Source organism: Molossus molossus, unplaced genomic scaffold, assembly GCF_014108415.1.
Source record: "Molossus molossus isolate mMolMol1 unplaced genomic scaffold, mMolMol1.p scaffold_m16_p_17, whole genome shotgun sequence".
Taxonomy (NCBI): domain Eukaryota; kingdom Metazoa; phylum Chordata; class Mammalia; order Chiroptera; family Molossidae; genus Molossus; species Molossus molossus.
The window spans coordinates 25,717,236-25,740,101 of record NW_023425352.1 but is presented as its reverse complement, the minus strand read 5'-3'; the positions used below and the strand labels follow the sequence as shown (position 1 = coordinate 25,740,101).

Sequence of the window (22,866 nt, the reverse complement as noted above, 5' to 3'; positions counted from 1 at the left end):
AAGTCTTTCTCCAGTCTAAGAGAAACTTACAAAGCAAGGAAGCATGGCATCTACGCAAGAAGCACAAAGGCTGGATCTCCTGATGGATGCTGTGTGTTCTCTCACTTTAGATTTGCAGCCCATTGTTGGGCAGAGCACACACATCTAAGAACAAGAAATAAAAGCCACTGCTTGTTAAACCTCACCTCCTTCCAATGTGAAGGGGAAAATCCTCAGCTGGCCATGTCTAGGGTGTGAGTTTGAAGAGGAGTGTTCTAAGGCTGTAGGGAGGGGATTTTCCAAGGGGTCTTTAAAACAAAGTCTGATTTTTAGGCTTAGAAACATGTTTCCACTATGGAGTGTGACTTTTAGATAATGAGATGGGCTACTTAATAAATATACCAGAATGAGCCATTCAAATGGGTATCCTTCCCCTTCTAAGCAGTCATCCAGAGATGCCAGATATTTATCTCAAGACTGCTGCCATTGTCCCAGAGACCTTGGGGACTCCCAGGAGACTTTTCTTCAAACCAATGCCGCATTATTTGGAATAAACACAATGGTAGCAGATTCTCATCTTGTGAAGCTGGATTTTATTTTTGGAAACAGTCAAAAGGCTTTTTGGCATTTGTAGCCAAGTCTAGTGAATAACCAGTTGATTGAGCTGGTAATGCTGTTTTGGGTCCAAATTGGGGCATAGTTATAAGGTCACGTGTTGTTGTGTGGCATGGAAACAGCCCCCAGGGCCACTTCAAATACGAGGCTCAGCACCGTCTGGGTGATGGCCACACCACTGGCCCAGGTGTATGACCTTCAAAAGGCCACCGAGAAGAGGACGGCACTAATTTGGGCAGCTGATGCTCGGTGAGGCTCTTTGGTTATAGATAACAGAAACAGACTCTGCCCAACGCATGCGGAAAGGAAACTGGCAGGCTGTGGAGAAGCTCACCGGTTCAAAGGCAAGGGTGAGGGCCCGGCAGACAGCTCCAGAAGGAGCTGGAAACCTCTGACAGCCTGGCTCAGGGGCTACGGCGGAAGTGACTACATTGTAAACGTTTCCTCCATCCCTGCATGGCTCTGCCCCAAAACGACAGTGTTGGGGGACAGTCCAATTGGATGTGCTTAGGGCTCGTGCCCACCTCCTGGTTCGACTCCTTGGCATCTGATGAAAGAAACCGCAGGGATCTTTTTGGCGTCTGTGGAGTCAGGGTAGTGCTCCCTGATTACCATTTCTCCAAACTACCCACAAAAGGGGAGAAGCAGTTTCTCATGAGGAAGGATGGGTGTCTTTAGAAGAGAGGCTAAATACTAGGCACTGGAAAATGACAAACATGTAGCACAGCAAAGTCCTGCTATTATTATTAATCTTTCTGCATGATGTTGTGTATAATATTGAGCTTTGCTCTATTTGTCAACTTTTGTCTCACTTTGTAAATTACAATGTTCTTCTTGGCCATCTACAGTTCTATAAACTAATGGAGACTTTCCCTGTTATCTTGTATCACCTGAAAACTACATAGGTCTAGGGTCTGGCCCCACCTTCTCCAGGCAGAGCCAGACCCTGTCCCTCTCCCTCAGAGCACTCATGAGGCCAGGGGACAAGCTCAGTCCTCCTCTCCCCAGTGAGGAGCACAGGTGCCCTCCTGGCTGCATGCATGGCTGTCGCAGCTGCAGCTGGTAGGCACACGAGGCCAGACCATGAGGATGTGCCTATGGATGAGCCAAGGCCAGTGTTTGGTCAACCCAAAGGTACATTTGTCTCTGCAAAGTGCCAAGGCCCTCTGTGAAGACCGAATGTGCAGCTGTCAAGAAAGCCAGCCCCAGCCTGTGCAGGGGTAAACTACCCTCCAAACCCTGCACCCAGGTGGATGGTCATGTGCAAGCACCAAGGCCATGACGAACATGCGAGGCAGGCCCCAGGCCCTCTGGGCGGTGGCTGGCCCGCCCACCAGCTTGCCCTGCACCGGGATAAGAGATCTCCTTGTGAACTGCCAAGAGCTCTGGGAACTTGTTTGACCTCAGTGTTCCTGGCCAACAAGGACCGGAAGCACAAAACTCACTACCTCCCTGTAGAGTTTCTGTAGGAAGTTCTTCCAAGTCAGAGTACCAGCAGAGAGTCACAAAGCTGGCCTCAGTCTCTAAAATGCTGTTTACAGAGACCCTGAAAACAAAGCTTCAGTGCACAAGCAAGATGTGCACTCTGAGAAAGAGGAAGGGGAGGGAAGACTCGGTGGTAACCCAGCTAGGAACACCAGGTCTCACACGAGGCCCCAGAAGTAAGGAGAGGGATGCTTGGGGGTGAGATCACAGGGGGCAGGGAGCCAGGGTACACAAGCAGCCTGCCACCTTAAAGGAGAGAGCGAAGGTGGAGGGTTGAAGCCTGAGATCCTCGGCAAGGGTCCTTACCTCTCTAAGCCTCAGATTCCTAATCTGTAAAACTAGGGCAAGAATTCGCGTTAGTGGCTTGATCAGAGGCAGTGTATGGAAACGATCCAGCATAGTGCCGACACACGCAGGCACTTCACAAGGGCAGCTCTGACTTTCCGAGATGCCAGCATTACATAGAGTAGTGCTTTCCAAACACAGATTTCGGGGCGTGGTAACATGTCCACTAACCCTAACCCTAACCCTAACTCTAACCTAACCCTAACCCTAACCTAACCCTAACCCTAACCTAACCCTAACCTAACCTAACCCAACCCAAACCTAACCCTAACCCCAACCTAACCCTAACCCTAACCCCAACCTAACCCTAACCCTAACCCTAGGATGGCCACTCACATAGGATGGCCAATGTTTTATTTTGCCAACTAAGGACAATAAAAATCAACAACTGCTATCTACGATGTGATAACCATAAAAACCGTTTTTTAATGCAAAAAAAAGCAAAAAGGACAACATCTTAGAATAAAACACATCAGTCCTGTAGATGGAATATTTTTGGCTTATGAAAAAAAATTACATCATCCTTATTTAGTTAATTTTGCTACAAAGTGAAAATGACTTTATTCTAGACCAGCTCAGCTCAGGAACTAGTGGCAGGGAGGAAAGAGCCAAAATAGCCACCCTCTCCTCCCAGCTCTGTCCTTAGTAACTGTGTGACCTTCAGCAGGAGACCAGCTCTCTGGGTTTCACCTTTAAAACTAGAAAACATGGCACCTCTATAGATGAGAATGCAGGTAAAGGGCAAGACACAGAGTTTGGTACATAGTAGGTGCTCATTCAATGCTAATGTCAGGCACTTTCAAAAACTGAGAGGACAAGGTCACTTCCAGTTTTTGAAACTCTTAGCATTACAAAAAAAAAAAGAGCTAAAACAGTGTTGCCAAAAATCACCATTCCTATAATTAAAAAAAATACTCACATTAGAAAGAAATATTTAGAGCACATCCCCACACAAATACACATCTAACGCGTCTGATACGAACACATGAATCTCACGTTTGTGAGGCTGAGCCCCTGCAGCCCCTTTGGCCTCCGTGATAGGCCTTGGTTAACTCCTTTCTAAACCACAGTTCTCGTGGGTGACACCCTTCGAGAACTCCAAGACACTAATTTTACTCATCTCCTTTTTCTTTTGTTCTTTTCCCCTGACTGGAGTTCATCTGGAACATTTTTCCAGACCTCTCTACCATTAGTTCGTAATTCTGAGCATGCAAATTTTCTTGGAGATGTAGCTGGTGTCTTTTTTGCATCAGTGGATCTCAATAGGCTTCAAAAAAACTGAAATGGAGGGTTAGAGAGGAAGATAAATGGGTGCTGGAGTGGATGATTTAACTGAGGGATTACAGGGTGACCTGGAAAGGGAAGGGGTCTGTGCCCGAGGCCTCTGCGGGTGGTGAGGTGATGAAGGCTTCGTTTTTTTTTTAATGTACTGAGAGTCTCAAAAACTGGAAGTGATCTAGTTCTCTCCAAGTTTGGCAAAGCTGTGTGAGATTTTTCCAAGTGGGGTGTGTGTGTGTGTGCGTGTACCTTGTTTCACAATAGAAATTCAAATTCCCTGTTTGTTTATTGCTGTCTGCCCTGTTAGACCATCAGCTCCAAGAGAGCAGGGACCATGAATATCTTGTCCACTTCTGTGTCTCTAGTGTTGAATCCAAGCGTGGACACTCAGTAGGTTTCAACGAATGTTTGCTGAGTAAGTGACTATATCACGACTGTTTGTATATGCTCAGCACTTGCCCTCTTGGATCTAGGAACAGAAGCCTTTGTATTTGGAGGATCAGCACTTCTCCCTTTCCCATCCAGACAGTCTCCGTGAACCACAGGGATGGGCACGTGCCACTCAGAATCCTTCACTTGTAATTAATTGGAACTTTCTCTCTGGTGGTCAGGCTGGGAACTACATGCCAGGAGCTGCTGGTGGTTTTGATTCCAGACTTCAGAAGAAAAATGCTCTGAAATAATTAAGCTGACAGGCCAAGATACAGAGGCAGGGATGAGAGGCAGAAAGTCAGGAAGAGAGACTCAGCCATGTTTGGACTCTGACCCCCACTCTCTTGCTGCCCTCCCTCGTGCCTGCTTTCTCCAGGCTCAGTTGAGCAGATCTTCTCTGAGTTACGTGAGTTAGCTCAATATGCCTCCACTAGATCTCCTTTAAAATTTAGTGTGTGTGTGGGGGGGGGGGAGAAGTTAGCAAGTATCATTGTCTATTGAAATCAAAAGAGTTCTGACTGGTGTGGCTTAGTTTGTTGGAGCATCATCCTGTGTACAGAAGGGTTGATTCCCAGCCAGGGCACATGCCCAGGTTGCAGTTCGATCCCCGGTCAGGGCACGAATGGGAGGCAACCGACTGATGTTTCTCTCTCACATGGAGGTCTCTCTCTCTCTCTCTTCCTCTCCCTAGAATCAACGAAAAACATGTCCTTGGGTGAGGATTTAAAAAAAAGAGAGAGTTCTGACTAATCCAGTTTGTTAAAGATGAAAATTGACCACGAAGCAGCACTCGGGTGTTTGCCGACAGGTAAGACTGAAAGCCCTGGGGGAGGATGTAAGGTGGGACAGTAAGAAATGATGATGATGGTAACAGTAGCTAGTACTTGAGTACTTTCCATGTGTCAGACAGAACCAAGCATTTTGTGACATTATTTTGCTTAATTGCTCCCATAGGGCTATGAAGTAGGGCTATGAAGAGCTGTATAGATGAGGAAACCGAGACTCCGAGAGGTTAGGTGATGTGTTCTGAGGCCCTGCAGCTAGGAGAGAAGGAACTGGGGCTGCAATGCAGGTTTGCCTGGCTCCATAATTTCCCTTCCAGTCCTGTGTCATTTTCCTCTCTTCTTTCTTCGTCCACTCCCCCGTTCTTCATCCTTTCTCCAGCTCTTGTCTGAGGTCTCTCTCTCTCTTCTCCTCTCCATGACCTTTCTCTGGCTCCTTTAACCCCATTTTTTCCAACAGTAAATGGGCACATATTTTAAGATTGTGATTTTCAACTCTTTTCAAGTATGAAGATATCGTTTTAATGTTAAAAAAAATGTCCATATAATAGTAGCTATAGTTTACTGCCTATTGATAAAACGTCCATGCACAGATGAATTCTCAGATGCCTTGTAATAACTCTGTGATCTCTAGTTTGGCACCCGCTACTTTCAAATATATGGGAGAATCCATATAACCATCCCTCTTACTGCTACCTGCTTGGTTTATTATAATATAGAAAAGGCTTATAAATGCTATTATAGAGCTCTTTTTTGCTCACCCTCTGCCTTAAGGCTACTAATTTCTTCAGAAATGTGGTCTTTTGTCCCTCCTTTAATATGTTTAATTATTTAAGAAGGCATGAACTATGGTCCTTACATTTTATATATCACCTCTTGATTATTCAGAGGCTGATTAATTCATGGGTTGCCCCAGTCATGTCCTTCTTTTTTCTACCCCATTTGTTTTATCATTCCATTTCTTATTAGCGTCTTTTGGCAAGAATGGACGGTGGGAATGAGAAATGATTCTGGTTACAAATTCTGAATTCTGAAAAAAGATTTGGTTGGAGAACATTGAAATTCTTTCCCAAAGTATGAATTTCTTTAAATCATCAGGCATATCAATTCTCTCTAAGCTCTGTGCAGGTGGGAATTGCTCTTGTTCACTACTGACCTCCAGGGCCCAGCAAGGTGCCTGGCACATGGTAGCTTAATAAAAACATTGCAGAACAAATGAATAAGAGCTGACTAATATAAAAGAAGTAAATAAACTTTTCCTGGGTGGGACACTGATTTATAGGAAACTAAGTAAAATATAAGACAACTTATTTTAGGCTTGCATGTCTGCAGACAATCCATTATAAAAATGTTTAAATGACTATGTTAAAAATTAACAACAGAGAATATATAGTTCTAATTAAAAAACAAAAAATGTTCCACAGTGCCATGTTATTTCATTGATGGAAAAAAGGACACACAGAGAGAGACACTGGGGTTTCTAGGATGAGAGTTGGTCTAGGTAAATTGTTACTGTTATATTAGGCAGTAAATAAACATAATCACCCTCAACATGCTAACAATTGAGCATTTAGTATGTGCCAGGTGCTGTGATAAGCAATTTACATGCCTTATCTCATTTGTCTTCACCACAACCTAACAGTATTATTCTCTAATAGGCATCAGAAAGTTACTAGTGTCCCTGAAAATTTCTTTAGCTCTTTAGATTAATATATATTAATATAATATATAATATACACACACATACATATGATGCTTTTTAAAAATTATTGATTTTGAGAGAGAGAGAAACATCGATCGGTTGCCTCCTGTATGCACCCCAACCAGGATGGAACTCACAACCTTTTGGTGTATAGGATGATGGTTAACCAACTGAGCCACCTGGACAGGGCCAGCTATCTAGATTTTTGAACAAAGAATAAACTTGTCCCTTTTTTTACTTCCTAGCTTTTAAATTAAAGATTTATTTTCCCATGAAATGTTAGATATGTTAGAAAGATTGACTTAGATTTTAAATGATTTTTTAAAAATTGATTTTAGCCCGGCTTGTACGGCTCAGTGGATTGAGCGTATTCCCATGCACCAGGAGGTTACTAGTTTGATTCCTGGTCAGGGCACATGTCTGGGTTGTGGGCTTGATCCCCAGTAGGGGGCATGCAGGAGGCAGCCTGTGGATGATATTTTTCTCTCATCAATATTTCTATTTCTGTCTCCCTCTCCCTTCCTCTCTCTAAAACAATAAAAAAACCGAAACATTAAAAAATTCATTTCATAGAGAGAAAAAGAGAAAGAGAAAAAAAACACTGTCTCCCACACGCACCCCAAGCCACACCAGCCTGAGCTGAGTTAGATTTTAAATACGTCCTTGGAAACTTGGAGATATCTGTTATGTCACTGACTCTTGCCTTTTGACATTAATAAGTTGTCTGGAAAGAAAACTTTTATAATAAGACTTGCCATACTTTTCCAAGTCTTCTTAATTTGTGAAAGCAAATTGGTTTACATGTGAGGAATCAAGGCAGCAAGGACAGGGTTCAGCCTCTGGGCCTGTTCCATAGCTCTGGTGCTGTCCAGATATCAGGTGCTGAAATGTCTTTAACCAAGGCCCAGGCCAGCCTGATGGAGCAATGGCTGATGGGAATTGGGGGAGTGCAGCCACATTACCGGCTGGTGCAGCTGCAGCTGTCTAGAATAAGGAAGCAACTTGCAAAGATACTGGAGTGACTAAAATTATGGCCCATCTTATTTGGAGGGGGTGGGAAAATGGCTAGCTTTCTTCCACCCCCTTCTTCTTCCATACTTTGCTTTAGCTTAGAGGAAAGGATATGAACAACACATTACTGATGGAAAAGTATGTTTTAAAAAGTCTGGCATCTGTACAACTGGTTAGTGGTGCATTCTGGAGAATTTCACTCTCTCTCCGAGGTGTTAGACAGAAACCAGGAAGAACCAGGATTGGAGGCTCAATGACTGCAGTTCCTTAGGACTACTCAGTCAACAATTACTGTGGTTTAATGAAAGGGAAATGAACACAGGCATCTTAGCTGTAATAAGTAAGAGAAGATCAAACCTGTGGCCTTGGAGAGAAATTCCATACAGGGAGAAAAAAGCCTTATTGCCACAATCTCAGATGAAATGCAGTGTTTATAAGAAACTGGAATATTCACTGGGTAATGAACCTGATAAGTGTGCTGACCGTGAAGTGAGTATCTCCTCTATAGCTCATATGACATTCTGCTCTGTTATTTCCACATATGCCTTATCTCTCTTACGACTAAGATGGCTTGAAGGAAAGGGATGTATTCTTGTATCTGCCAAAGCACTGAGCACATAGCTATGCACACACAAGTAGGAAAGTAGGATTTGTTTACTGAATTGGCTGATGCTGCTCTCCAACCCAAGGCTCTTGAAACAATCATTTCTGAATGTAGCTAGTGTTTAATTTTTTAGTTAACCTAATATCCTCCATCCATCCATAAGACTCCTGCCTATTTCATGCACTGAATATTGACTATGTGCACAGATGAGGATAAAGTTCCTTTAGGAATCTGCAAGCTAAGGTGAGGGGAAATTTTTTAAAGGATTCTTGGTCAATGTGTGTATATAGAATGTTTACTGTTTATTTAAATAACATTGTGATATTTCTTTGGTTTGAGGTTTTCTTTTTTCCCAAAGGGTCTAGTTAGCAAAACTCCTTTAGAAACATAGGTTAACACTGATCACAGATCATCAACTGCTCCTATATATTCTTAAGAATCTTTCCTTTGACTAGATAGCCACAGGATGTCCTTTGGAGCTAGGTGTAGTTATGCTCTTGTCTGCAACATACACCAGATAAGGTGCTTGCTCTGGTCTGCAAAGGGGCTGCCCTTCTGTAAATTTACAAGTCATTAATTTAGGCATTAGATGAGAAAAGTAGCTCTAGAAAAAAGAGGGGATGGGAGGATTTTTTAAAGTATGCAAATTGCCCCCAGAACTGAAGGAGAGCTGCAGGAGACCTATAGGTCTGGGGATCTCAGGGACAGGAACCGTGGCCTTGATGCCTCCAGGATTCTGTCTTTTTCTTTCTGGGTGTCAATTCCATTCTTTTTGTTCCTTCATGGGTCAGAGCATATGGATATACCCATGGTAGTTTTGTGATATGTCCTTACTACTAATGATTTAAGATCAAAGGTAGAGCTTTTCTTCTTAGATTCAGGATGGGAAATCTCAGATCAAGACACTGATTGGCCTTGACCTGTTTGGCTCAACGGCTAGAGGTCAGCTCATGGACCAAAGAATAGGAGGTTCGATTTCCAGTCAAAGGCATGTACCTCAGTTGCAGGTTTGATCCCCGGCCCTAGTTGGGGTCATGTGGGAGGCAACCAGTTGATGTATCTCTCTCACATCGATCTTTCTCTCTCTCCCTCTCCCTCTATCTAAAAATCAATGGAAAGATATCCTCAGGCGAGGATTAACAACAACAACAACAACAACAAAGACACTGATTGAAGAGTTTTAGGTTACAACATTCCCAAACTGATCTCTGGTCACCAAAGGGCTACCTTGACTGGCAGCCCCACAGGATCTTGTGATTAGAATAGTTCTCCAAAAAAGAAATGAAAGTACTGTGGGGGGTCCAAAGAGAAGATTCTGCTACCCTGTCCTCTGCGACGAGCCCACCAATGCCATGCTGCTCTCCAGCGTAGCTCCCAGCCAGGGAGAATCCTCATTACCCTTCTCATCTTCGTACTGCCCACTCGTGGCCAGCATACAGAGTGACTACAGTACTAGGGTAGGTCAAAAGATACTGGGCAGTTGTTCATACCCTCATAAGGCTGTAACCATTCACTAAACAACATGGAAAGATGGCTGCTGATGAGGAAGAGGTCCTTTTGGATGTGCACAGTTGCACACATTTCCTTGGTTGGCATAGCCAAACCCCAGTCAGTCACCTTATATGGTATCATCTATGCTGGACCCTCCCATGCTCCTCCAGATGCACAGTCCAAGGGTCTGGCCTGGTTATTTGAGTGCATATAGCTTACTGCACATGCTTCTCTCCTCATGCACATACACCCATCTCCCTCTTTATCTCACACCCAAGTCTCTCATGCTTAGAGCTCTAATTTGTAAGAAATGAATTCAAGCATTTTTGAGCAGCTAAGGAAGAGAACCTCTTTTTTAAAATTTTTATTCTTTTATTGATTTTAGAGAGAGAGGAAAGAGAAAGAGAGATAGAATCATCGATGAGAGTGAACACTGATTGGCCGCCTCCTGCATGCTTTCCCACTGGGGATTTGGCCCACAACCTGGGCATGTGCCCTGACCAGGAATCGAACCAGCACCTCTTGGTGCATGGGTCAATGCTCAACCACTGAGCCACACTGGCCGGGCCAGATAACTTCTTTTTTTTGTTTCATCCTCACCCGAGGACATTTTTCCATTTTTTGTTCAGACAGAATGGAAGGGAGAAAGAGAGAGAGAAACATTGATGTGAAAGGGACACATCGAGGGGCTGCCACTTGCATGACCAACCAGGGCTGGGGACAAACTGCAACCGAGGTACGTGCCCTTAGCGGGAACCAAACCCAGGTCTCTCCAGACCACCAGGCTGACGCTCTAACCGCTGAGCCAAACCGGCCAGGGACAGAGAACTTCTTAAATACTACTTCCTTTAATTGCACATAACCTCCCATGTCTTCTTGGTAATAAAAATATATAAGCTGTGTCCTGGCAAGTTTGGCTTAGCGGTTAGAGCATCAGCTGTGGACCAAGGGGTTTTGTGTTTGATTCCAAGTCAAGGACATGTAACTAGAATGCAGGTTTTATCCCTGGCACCGGTCAAGGTCATGCAAGAGGCAACCAATTGATGTGTTTCTCACATCGATATTTCTCTCTCTCTCTCTCTCTCTCTCTCTCCCCCCCCTCCCTCCCTCCCTCCCTTCCTCTCTCCCTCCCTCCCTTCTACTCTATCTTAAAAATCAATGGAAAAGTATCCTCTGGTGAAGATTAACAACAACAAATACACACACACACACACACACACACACACACACACACGGGCATGTCAAAGGATTCTGGGTAAAAGCTTTGAAGAACCTGAGTCTATTGACAGCTCCAGACTTCTGTTTCCATCTGTATAATAAATCTCTGAAAAGCCTACCACTAAAACAAGTAGATCTCAGATAAAACATATTTTTAATATATCATGGGGCTGACAAACTTAAGGGAAATCTCCAGTAACCACTGCACACCATAGAAAAGTCAGTGAAAACTAGATTGGCAGCAGTGAGTGGTAAACAAATGGAAACAAGGGGCCCTTGAAGACTATTACTAACCCTGGAGCTGGCAGCATGGTGGGGATGCTGAACCCTGGAGCACCCCATTAAGCTAGGACCCTAGGAGAGAGCTACAGTGTTCCCAGGTCAGCAGCACCCTTGGGCCCATAGATCAACAGGTATAAATTCTTTCTGGCAAAAAGTGTCTCCAATTTAGGACCACAGAATTTCCATATTTTAATATTAAGCAAATGTAATAAGGAGGCAAGACACTCCAAATAAACAGCAGAAAAAAACAAACAAACAAAGAACACATTTAAATACCAAGGACTGCAGATATTAGAATTGTCAGATTATATCTATGTATGAAATGTTTAAAGGAACAAAGGATGAAGCCACAAAAATGGGTAAGCAGCAACACACTCTCAGAAATGATTAGGGAGATTTGAAAAAGGACCACATGGAACTCCTAGAAATGAAACAACAGTTTTTGAAATTGAAACTCAACAGTGTAGATTCAACTAAAGAAAGAATTAGTGAACTGGAAGATATACCTGGAAAGTTACCCAGAATGCAGTATCACAGTGAGACAGGAGATAAAATAATATGAGAAAGGTTAAGAGATTTGGAGGCTGGAATGAGAAAACCTGACATATTTGAGTGAAGTCCTAGAAGGAGAGAATGGAGGACAGACTTTAAAAAAACCGATGGCTGAGAATTATTCAGAATTGATGAGAGACATGAATGCCCAAGTTTAGGAAGAACCAGCTGGGTTTTTAAAGAAAGATCCGTATCTATACATATAGTAATGACACTGCAAAATCCAAAAGATGACCAAGAGACAAGTGGCAGATCACCTACAAAGGAATGACATCACTAATAAGAGGTATCTCAGCACCAAATGGCAGCCAGAAGACAGTGGAATGATACCTGTCAACCTAAAATTCTGAATGCAGAAAATTTCTCTTTCAAGAAAAGAGATACTATATCTATATAGATATATCTTAAGTGTTTTTATTGATTTTTTTTTAGAGAGAGAGGAAAGTAGAGAGAGATAGAAACATTAATGTGAGAGAAAAGCATTGATCAGCTACCTCCGCATACCCCACACTGGGGATCAAGCCCACCACCCAGGCAGGTGTCCTGACTGGGACCTCTCAGGCTATGGGATGATGTACAATCCTCTGAGCCACACCAGCCAGGCAAATAAATACATTTTAATTAATTAATTAATCCTCATCCGAGGATATTTTTTCATTTATCATCAGACAGAATGGGAGGGCGAGAGAGAGACATTGACATGAGAGAGACACGTTGACCAACTGCTTCCTGCACGACCTGACCAGGGCCAGGGACTATCCGCAACCTAGGTACGTGTCCTTGACTGAAACTGAACCCGCAACTCATTGGTCCATGGGCCAATGCTCTAACTGCTGAGCCAAACCGGCCAGGGCCAATAAATATATTTTTAGATTAAACAAAAACTGAGAGAGTTTACCAGCATCTGGCATTCAGAAAAGGAACATTTAAGAGAAAAATAATCCCAGAGGGCTTTCTGAGATATAAGAAGAAAAGATGAGCAAATAAAATGGTAATAATGAATGTGCATGAAAACACTGTCTAGATAACAACAATGATGATGATGATGATGATGATGATGGTAACTGGTAGGACTAACAGAGGGCAAGGATAAGATGCTATACGTGTGCCAGGAAGAGGTGTTCAGAGTCAAAGTGTACTAAAGTCCTTGTATTATTATAGAAGGGGATTAAGATAATTTTAGAGTTTATTAAGTTACAGATATATCATAAAATTTCAAAGGAAACCACTAAAAGAACATAAGTAGAGGGTATAAATCCTAAATCAGTAGAGGCAAAAAGTGGGATTTAGAAAACAAGAATCTTCCCCAAAAGTCCCTCAACCAATCAATTTTTCAAAAAAGCAAGAATAGCCAATCCACAGTGGGATATTTCAAAACAAGTCTCTCATTTATTTAGAGGAAAAAATATGAAAAAAGATACGACCTGAACAACACAATTAACAAACCTGGCAGGCACATAGAGAACCACACACCTTTCACCATCTCTGTGACCCTCAGCAGATCTCTCGGCCTGTTTCCTCAGCTGCAAAATGGAGACAACACTATCCACAGTGTTTTCATCAAACCGAAGGTGGCATCAGTGATGAGACTCACCATTATTTTCCACACCTCTAGGGAAAAAAAACCCAAACCACCTGTGGATTAAATGCAAGATGCCAATTGTAGGTCACATCCCAATTTTAGTGATGTTAAAATGTGAAAAGAAAACGTACGAGTTAGATTCAATTAAATACTACATACCATATGGGCCACTGTGATAGTCTGAAAAGAGATGATGTAAGTAAAATACAAGACATATGTTCTTCCGCCCTCCGCCCCTTCATAACTTTAGTCAGCAAACAGGTACACGAGGGAGCGTGTGGTAAAAACCTGAAGTGGGGAATGTTCGTTTTAGCTGCTTCACATCCTTGCATGATGCTTGCACCAAAAGTAACCTCTTTTTCAGAGGGAAAATTCAGTCATAACCACAGCATTCTCGGAAGACAGTGACTCACCAGGTTAGAAGGAGATGGGAATGAAGGGGCACGGGAGAGAAAATGCAGGAGGGAGGCAGGGGTCAGACGGGTCCCCCAGAGCAGAAGTGATCCTGGGAGCGGAAATGGCATGTGTCCCAAAGGGAACTGGAAGGTGTGCTGGGGGGGGGGAGGGGGAGAAGGCCTGTGGGCTGTAAGGCTATCAGGGCCGGGAGGGTCGGCCTACTCTCCAGCCTGCTGTGTGCCTGTGCCTTCTTTGGGAGCCTAAAGAGGGACCCAGGGGACAAGAAAGACCTTCCAGCCAGCCCACCACTTAAAAGAGAGAGAGGAGAAGAGAGACTGAAGGAAAGCGACTGGAGACAGGGCACGCATCCACTTTCTGAACGATGACAAATGCAGACTACCAAAAGTAGCTCTGCCGTTTTCAGCAGAGGCAATTTTAGCCTTAATTGTATTACTATTTTGGAATGGCTTTTTATACATATTCTTCACTACTCTGTGAACATTCGTTTTTTTGATAAAGTGTTATTTTTAAAAGAAATTAATTTAAAAACAAACATCAAAGTCCAAATAAGCCGAAATGTTTCCTTGACCTGGAGAGAGAGGCCTTGGCCCCCTTTTGAAACAGACCTCGGGCCGCCTGTCCTGCGGCCACCCTCGCGGTTCTCTCGGGAAGAGCTCTCCACCGGGGCCCAGCCCTCTGGGTGTGCTGCTCCCACCGAGGGCAGCAGGCCTTTAGTATTTATTTATTTATTTTTATCCTCGTGAGGACATTTTTCCATTTTTTGTTCAGATAGAGCGGGAGGGAGAAAGAGAGAGAGAGAGAGAGAAACATCGACGTGAAGGGACACATTGAGAGGCTGCCACCTGCACAACCAACCAGGGCCGGGGACAAACTGCAACCGAGGTACGTGCCCTTAGCGGGAACCGAACCCGGGTCTCTATGGACTGCAGGCCGATGCTCTAACTGTTGAGCCAAACCAGCCAGGGCTTTTTTTTTATCCCCTCCCTGAGACTGAGGGAGGAAGAGCCTGGCACCAGCCCAGGGTCGGCAGGCTGGTGCAGGAGACAGGCAGTGCTGAGAAGCACAGTGCTCACTAGCAAGTGGCGTGATGAGGAAGTGGAGGAAGGACCCTCAGCCAGCAGGCAGCGGGGTTAGAAGGCCTCCCAGGGGAGGTAAAATCTAGATGTCTGTAAGTCCTGAAAGAGAACGAGGGTGAGACAGGCAGAGGGTATTACAGACAGTGGGCACAGGCTAGGCAAAGTCCCAGAAGCAAGAGAGTGTGGTTTATTCCAGAACCTCGAGATGTTGGGTGTAGCTGGAGAGTGGCGGAGGCCGGGAGGAGACCGGGGCCTGGGGAGACCCAGTGAGCTCTCGCAGCGGGCCTTTCAAAGCTCCGAATCGCTCTCCCCACCTCCAACCCTCCACGGCATCCGGTGCCCAGCAGCGAGCTGCAGGCTGAGTTAACAGGGGTGCTCCCCAAAGAACAAAGTGTGATCTTTAGGGATTCTTTCCAAAACTTCACATGGTCCTAAGACAGGAAATTGTCATTTATTAAAAATAATACTTTAGTTGGTGGTCTATTTATCTTAAATATATTCTTTTAAATAATAGGCTGTGGGTGGTTTATTTATTTTACTGCTGTGAAGTTATTAAAATAATACTATTAAATTCTCTGAGGTAATGGCCATCACCTCTCTGAAAAATGACACCATGCACCCAACCTTTACCTACGATATTAGTTTATTACTGCTGCAGTAACAAATTACCACAGGCTTAGCGGCATAAAATGATACAAATTGATTATCTTACAGTTCTGTGCGTTAGAAGGCCGACCTTGGCCTCACTGTGCTGAAGTCCAGGTGTGGACAGAACTGTTTTGTGTTCCTGAGGCTCTAGGCCGTAGGAGTAACTCTGTTTCCTTACCTTTTCCAGCTTTCAGAGGTCACCACACTCTGGCCGGTGGCCCCTTTCTCCATCTTCAGAGCCAGGAATAGTGGCTTGAGTCTTCCTCACAGTACCTCACTAAGACCTCCTTTTCTGCTCCCCCTTTTCCATTTATAAGGACCCACTGGGGTAATCCAGGATAATCTCTCCGTCTCAAGGCCTTTAACTTAATCACATCTGCAAAGTATCTTTTGCCATGTGAAGTAACATAGTCATGGTTCTGGGCATCAGGGCATGGCATCTTTGGAAGGCCAATATTCTGACTGCCACAACTTGCTCTGGCTGTGTGTGTGCCTAGGGTACCCACACGGGGGCCTCAGACCTTTGAGCTGCCTGTGACTGGGTGGAGCGGTGGAGGAATGTTTGACCACTGCTGCCCAGGGCTGGGGAAAGGTGGAAAACCTGCCATGCACTGCTGAGTAACCTTTTAAGAAAAGTTTTAAGAATGAGTTAAAAAGCCCTGGCTCCTGCTCCAGCTCATGTCTTATTAGTATTCAAAATCAGGGGCAGTCCAAGAGCTGGCACCTCCAATCATTCTTCCATGATACCAACAACAATAGATTTCAGGGTTAAAGGTGACCCATTTATGAAACGTACTTTTGCAGAGGAGGCTCTAGCAGTCTGAGTTAGGACTGACGTGCCCCAGTGAGTTAACAGAAGCAGCTTCGTTTGCAGATGCAGAATGGGCTTCCCCCCACTTTCTTGAATCATTGGAACAAAACTGATGACGTTCAGACCCTGGCGCGTATGTGGCTGTGTACATAGTAGGTGCTCGAGCAGCTGCTGAATTCAATCATCCCAAAGCTCACCTTTTATTTCTAGGCTATGAGTAAACAGAAAAAGATTAAGATTGGAAGCAATTTGGCCATTTTCTGTTAAGATGTGAAATGTACATATCATTCCCAGCATTTCCACTTGTTGGTATTGATCCCAGAGAAATATTTGCATATGTGTGTAAGGATGGATACACAGCATGTTTGCCATGGTCATAGATTAGAAACAGCTTAAATGTCACTTGAGCAGTGACAAAATGAATGTGCTACATTCACACAAAGCAACTTAAAAAAAATAAGCTAGATCTATGTGTTTGAACCATGAACGTATTATACAGTGAAAAAAGCAAGTTTGGAATAATATGTATCAGTTTGATTCCTCAAAAAAATCATTATATATTTTGTAAATACATATATGTTACATAGAAATTTCTAGAAGTATAAACACCAAACTGAAAACAATTTTTATTCTGGAAGAGGACTGGGATGAGTTTGGAGTAGGGGTTGAGGTTGGTAAACATAGATTTTTACTTTTATTTATACTGTGTGAATATTTTTGCAATAACATGTATTTAAAATTTATCAAAATGTAAAATATATTTTAAATTAAAAAAAAAGAGATTGAATGAAATAATATAATAGCTTAAGTTGTAGAAACTGATGATCAAATCTATTAAAATGTTATATTTCACAAAGGAGCAGTTAGGACTGAAAGTTCAAAACTATTTCTCCTATTTTGTTAAAAGTGTGCATGTATATGTGTATATATATTTAAATATATACTACATATATCTAAATATATTTATATGGATGTCTTATCTATCTATCTTCTATATCTATACTATATATTACATCTATATATGCTTCATGTATCTATATATATTTATAATACATAAATGCTGCTTTGGTTAAATCACAGGCAAATATCTTATTCTTTATCATTGTTTTTATTATTTATAATGGCAAAGTATCTCCTATGTAATTATGATTAATCTGGTAATTGAATACAGTTTGCCTTTTAAATAATTCAATTAACTTCAGTAAATTAAAAAGTTTTCTGACATAGTTGCAAAATTAAGAAAAAAATGAAACACGGCTTTACGATACGTAGCATCCCTTTAAATGAAATCCTTCCAAGTGTGAAGAATGCATTAAGATTTTATCAAATGAATGCTCTTTGTGTAACTGATCTAAATTGTGATTTAAACTTTACAACCACTACAATCTTTCTACTTGAGCAAAACCCCTGTTGGAAACTGATAGGGTAGGGGGTTATCTCCGACATCTGGAGATATCCCAGGAAACAAAAGCTGCTCTACAGGAATTGTGCAAGATTGACACCGACAGGAATTCCTTTCCAGACAACACGAAACTGCAGATTGGGTGTTTAGTTCCACTGAGAAAAGGGGAAGCCACTGGGCTTTCTGTTTACCCAGGGAACCAGTCCTGAAGATCCTCAATAGTTGTGTACCCACATTCGTCTGGGGGTGATCAAACCCTCCCCTCTCCCTGCAGGGAGGAGACTGTAAGCAGACCGCAATCACGCACCTGCTGGTCAACCGATAAGCCCTCCACATGCAGTGACACTCGCCCAGCTGTGGTGCAGAGGAGCAGAGCTGACCCATTCCCTCCCCCATCCCTGCAGAACAAAGGGCGGTCATTTCTGCTCCTCCCAGAGTCAGATGTATGCACACGCCTTCCATCACAATTAACTCAAGAATCAGAAACACAATACAAACTCACCCACAACATGCTCAGAATCAATGCCATCAATACCCAGAACGAGGATACCGCAAAAGCAAAACAAAACAAACCTATTCAAAGAGTAAACACTCAAAGCAACAGGGCTTGAATCAGACACACTACAAGGTCAACAAATCCAAAACAAGCTCAAGTGTGGGCACCTTATAAACTGCAGAGCTGGACATTATCCCAGGAGGATGACGGAAATGCCTTCTGGGGCCAGCTAATGGAAAGGTCTATAAGATAATAGAGAGTGGGCCTCTATTGAGCTGGACCGCAGGTGCCCCAGGTGAAAGCATTCACATTCAATTTTTTAAAATTTCCATTCCTGCTACATGATTCTTAAACAGAGAGTCTATAATCAAACAGAGAAGAAAGAGAGTTAAATATGGGTGTAGGGTAGATGAAACAGAATAAAAATCAAAGTCAGAAATGTTGCCAAGGAGTCCATAGGGAATGAAAGGCAGGGCAGTGGTCCTAGCTGCCATTGTTTGAAAGGATGGTGGCCACTGGTTTACATTTTCAAAGGCAACGGCAAAACTAAAGTTAAAAGAAATGGCTTATTAAGCTCTACGGTGAGGGATTTGGATTAGTCAGAGTCTTGACATAAGTCATTGAGCTGGATGACAAAAAGATCGCACACATTCTCATGGAATGCTCTAAATAAACGGAGCCTCCCAAAACTATAGGTGTGGCCTTACTGGAAGGCAAGGAAGGGGTGGACCAAATGACCTCCCAAGGTCCTGATTTAAATATGTCTGTATAGTCAACCTGTGGTTATCCGGCCCAAAGAAAAAGACAGTGACAAATCATCCTAAGCCGAAGATAATAAAAAGTTATATTTGCCTTTGGAATGTATTTTGGTACTTAAATTAGAACGTGACTTTCCGATGCCCTGAGAATTCACAATGCTTCATAATAGCCACAAAGAAGGCCTGACCTGGAGCTGGGAGGCTGCCCAATTTTGCCATCTTGTCCTCCATGTAACTCTTCTTCTTTGCTGGGGTGAGCAGTGTTATTTTTTAGAAGAACACCCAGCAATCCAGGCTTTCTCAAACAGGGGCTGCCTGGGTCACCTCTGCCCCAGGAGAAGAAACAGAGGTCTTTCCCCAGTCTCTGGATGATCCAGGATCAAGAGCCAGGATGGTCTGGTTCTTTTTTCCAGAGGATGGTTCCAACAGCAAGCGGCAAGCTGGACAAAGTCTAGACATCTACTAGGCTGATTACAAAGGATAGCCTCGCTTCTCTACCATTGAGGACACAAAAGCCAGACTTTTAGGAGGTCTAAATGGAGTCCCTCTCACTCTTCACAGGGTAGAAGAAAGAAACAAATGAAAGAAGAAACACACTTTACAAAGTATTTTTTTTTATGCATCACCACCACTGCCCTATGTGGTAGGCAGCGGATTTCAATATGCCCATTTTACAGATGAGGAAAGTAAGGACTGCATAGCTAAGTAACTTGCACAAGGCTACAACCATTGGATGGTATGGCTAGAATTAAAACCAGGTCTTCCCGTGCCAAGGTCAATGCTGTCTACCTATACACTCAACTGCCACAGTGATGTTACCTGCCGGTTGCTTTGGTTGGTGCTGCCATAAAGCGCAGGCCTCCCAGAAGACTGACAGCTCCCTGCAGTGTTGTTATCGATTACACGATTTTTGAAGTGATAATTAAACTTTTTACAGTGTAGTTTAGCAGCTGTTGAGTTAGGGAGCCTTGTGGTTTCCAATCCTGACTCACTGGCTTATTATTTACCTGACAGAGGGCATGTCACACACCATCTTTGAACCCGAATCTCCTTTTCTCTAAATGGGGGATGATAGTGTTACTTTATGGTGTTGTCAGGAAGGTTAAATAAGGCAATGCATGTGAAGGGCTTAGCACAGTGCCTCGCACATATTAGTGCTCAATATGTAATAATTATTAACGTAACTGGCAGAATTTATAGTGCACTGTCCCGTGCCATGGCCTACGGAGGGAGGCTTCAGGACAAGAAGGCACTACAGTCCCTATTTTTATAGATCATATATCTGAATCGCAGCAAATAAGGGAGCGATCAACTCATGCAACTAGGAAGTTGTAGATCTAGGGCATGAACTAAAGCTACTTGGATTCCAAATACTATGCTTTTTTTGCTACATAATGTTGCTTCTCAGGCGGGGAGGGAGCAGTGGACCAAGGCGGGGTACAGAGGAAGTTCAGCTGTCCTTCCTAATTCCCATCTTCCTGCCTTCTTTGAAATGGACAATTAATGTCTCCTTAGTCTTATGTAACATGCCATGAGGGGGCAGACTGAACATCCCCTTCTATCCTAACTGTCACACTTAAGCCCCTCCTACAGAGATGCTAGAATCCCACCGATAAGGAAGTGACATCGGTATGACTGAAGATATGAAGAGCGTGCCTTGCAGCAAAGCATTCAAATTTTCTCCATGGAAAGCGTGTGGATCGAACATCTTTCTTGGATCTACCCTCCGTCCCCCCAACTCTACAACAAAAGGCAAAGAAGTAGCATACCAGAACCCCCACTGAGCCCGGCCAAGACCCCTGAGTGGGAATGTGTGTTGCAAGCCCTGGGGTTTTGGAGTTATTTGTACTCAGCTGACTAACGGATCTGCCATTCTCAAGCGGGGAGGCACTTACCCTGCCACCACGATCTCAAAGTCCCCGTCATGGTCCACGTCCGTTACTGCCACACCATAGTTGAGCTGCGTGGGGTTGCTGTCATAGTCAGGGGGCAGAACCGAGTTGGTGACTGCTGTGAACATGGGTTCAGCTCGCTGGGACCCCTCAGTGGGGGGCAGAAACCACAGCAGTAGCAGGAACAGAAACATCCTGAACATCTGAAACCGGAAATTACAAATGTTACTGAAAGACCTCCTAGCCAAAGCAGCCCAGGAAAATCTAACCTCAGCAGACCCGGAGGTGCCCCCCGCCCCACCCCTGTTCACGAATGGCCTGGCAATTCCCACTGACACTTTTCCGTAAGACCTGCTCTGACCTCCCTCTTTAAAACTACATCCTGCCCCCGCCACGCCTGTCACCGTCTCCTGCCCTGCCTTTTCTAGAGCACCCATCACTGTATAGCCTACGATGTAACACACATATTCATCATGTTTATTATTTATTGTCTGCCTCCCTCTGCTAAAATGTAAGCTCCACCAGGGCAAGAATCTTTGTTTTGTTCCCTCACGTACACCAAGCCAAGGACAGCATCTGACACATACTAGGCACTTCATCAGAATTTGTTGAGTGGGCCCTGGCCGGTTTGGCTCAGCGGTTAGAGCGTCGGCCTGCGGTCCGGAGAGACCCGGGTTCGGTTCCCGCTAAGGGCACGTACTTCGGTTGCAGTTTGTCCCCGGCCCTGGTTGGTCGTGCGGGTGGCAGCCACTTGATGTGTCCCTTTCACATCGATGTTTCTCTCTCTCTCTTCCTCTCTCTCCCTCCCCCTCTATCTGTACAAAAAATGGAGAAATGTCCTCAGGTGAGGATTAAAAAAAAAAAAAAAGAATTTGTTGAGTGGGTGGAGGAAGGAAGGAAGGGATGGTCGATTATAAATACACAGGCATCTCCCATACGCTGGGAGAAAGATTGGAAGAATGAAGAAAATAGCAGCTTTCAAACAGTCCAGGGTGGGGTGAGACCCCGAGTGTCCAAGTCCAGAACAACAGCAGAGGCAGTGAAGGGCTGTCTTTCTGGGCGCCACACCCCAGAGGGAGTCTGGAGGGAACCTGAGTAGCAGGTTTCCCCGGCCCAGGCCCTCCCTGGGCAGCGGTGCCTCCAGACCAGGAAGCAGGCGGTTAGGGAATGTATTCCAGCAGCACCCAGCGGGCAGCACATCAGTCACTTGGAGAAATTAAAGTGTTGCGTGCGTGTTTTATTATAAATTAATTATGTATAATCCATTGTATAATTCATTATGCTATCGCTAACATAACTCAGGGTGTTGCCGAGCAGCCTGAGGCCACGGGAACCTGTGGCACATACCCAGGAGACAGATGAGAATGGGCAAGGAGCTGGAAGGACTCCACCCCCCTGCTGGCAGGGGAGACACTCAGAACGCTGCAGATGGTGCCACCCTGAGACTCTGCCGCAGGCTTACAATCGGAATCAGAGTGTTGTTGTAAAGGCCCTGCTGGCACGAGTCCCACCCGGGCTGAGCAGGTCCAGCCCCGCAGGCAAGGTGGTGCCTTCCTGCCTTCAGAAGGCAGCAAACCCCTTCGTGAGGGAACTGCTCCTCCTGGCTCGTCAGTGCGTCTGGCAGCCGAGAGCAAGGCTGAGGGAGGCTGATGTCTTAATGAAGAGAAGATCTGAAGACTGACTCCCCATTATGGAGACAGATGCTCCTGCCAGCAAACAGGCTTGCTCCAGTTCAGGACTCAGAGACCAAAAGGAAGGGCCCAGGCACTTCAGAGCCAAACATGGCTCGGAATCCTCCTTAATACCTCGTTGGAGAAGCTGGAGAGAGACGCTGGGGCAGGGTTCCAGCTGCAGGGCAGAAGCTAACCCCGGCGAGCCTTTGTGGGAAGGAGGTTCTTGGAGCGTCCTCGTAGGTCCTCATAGGGCACTTGTTGGGTGTTGCACTATCAGAGTGAGGTCAGTCCAAATTACAGTGATGTCTGAACAAGAAAGCATCTTCTACTGGGCT

At 44.3% G+C, this 22,866-nt stretch overlaps 1 protein-coding gene across 1 annotated transcript in view; it reads right to left on the bottom strand.

Annotated features, from left to right (window-relative positions):
• The window catches only part of CRTAC1 (cartilage acidic protein 1), a 148,684-nt gene that overhangs the window by 110,773 nt on the left and 15,045 nt on the right, over positions 1 to 22,866 (bottom strand). The window contains exon 2 of the mRNA XM_036265128.1: positions 20,862 to 21,061. Coding sequence (XP_036121021.1) covers positions 20,862 to 21,061 — 200 coding nt within the window. The remainder of the gene's footprint in view (positions 1 to 20,861; positions 21,062 to 22,866) is intronic.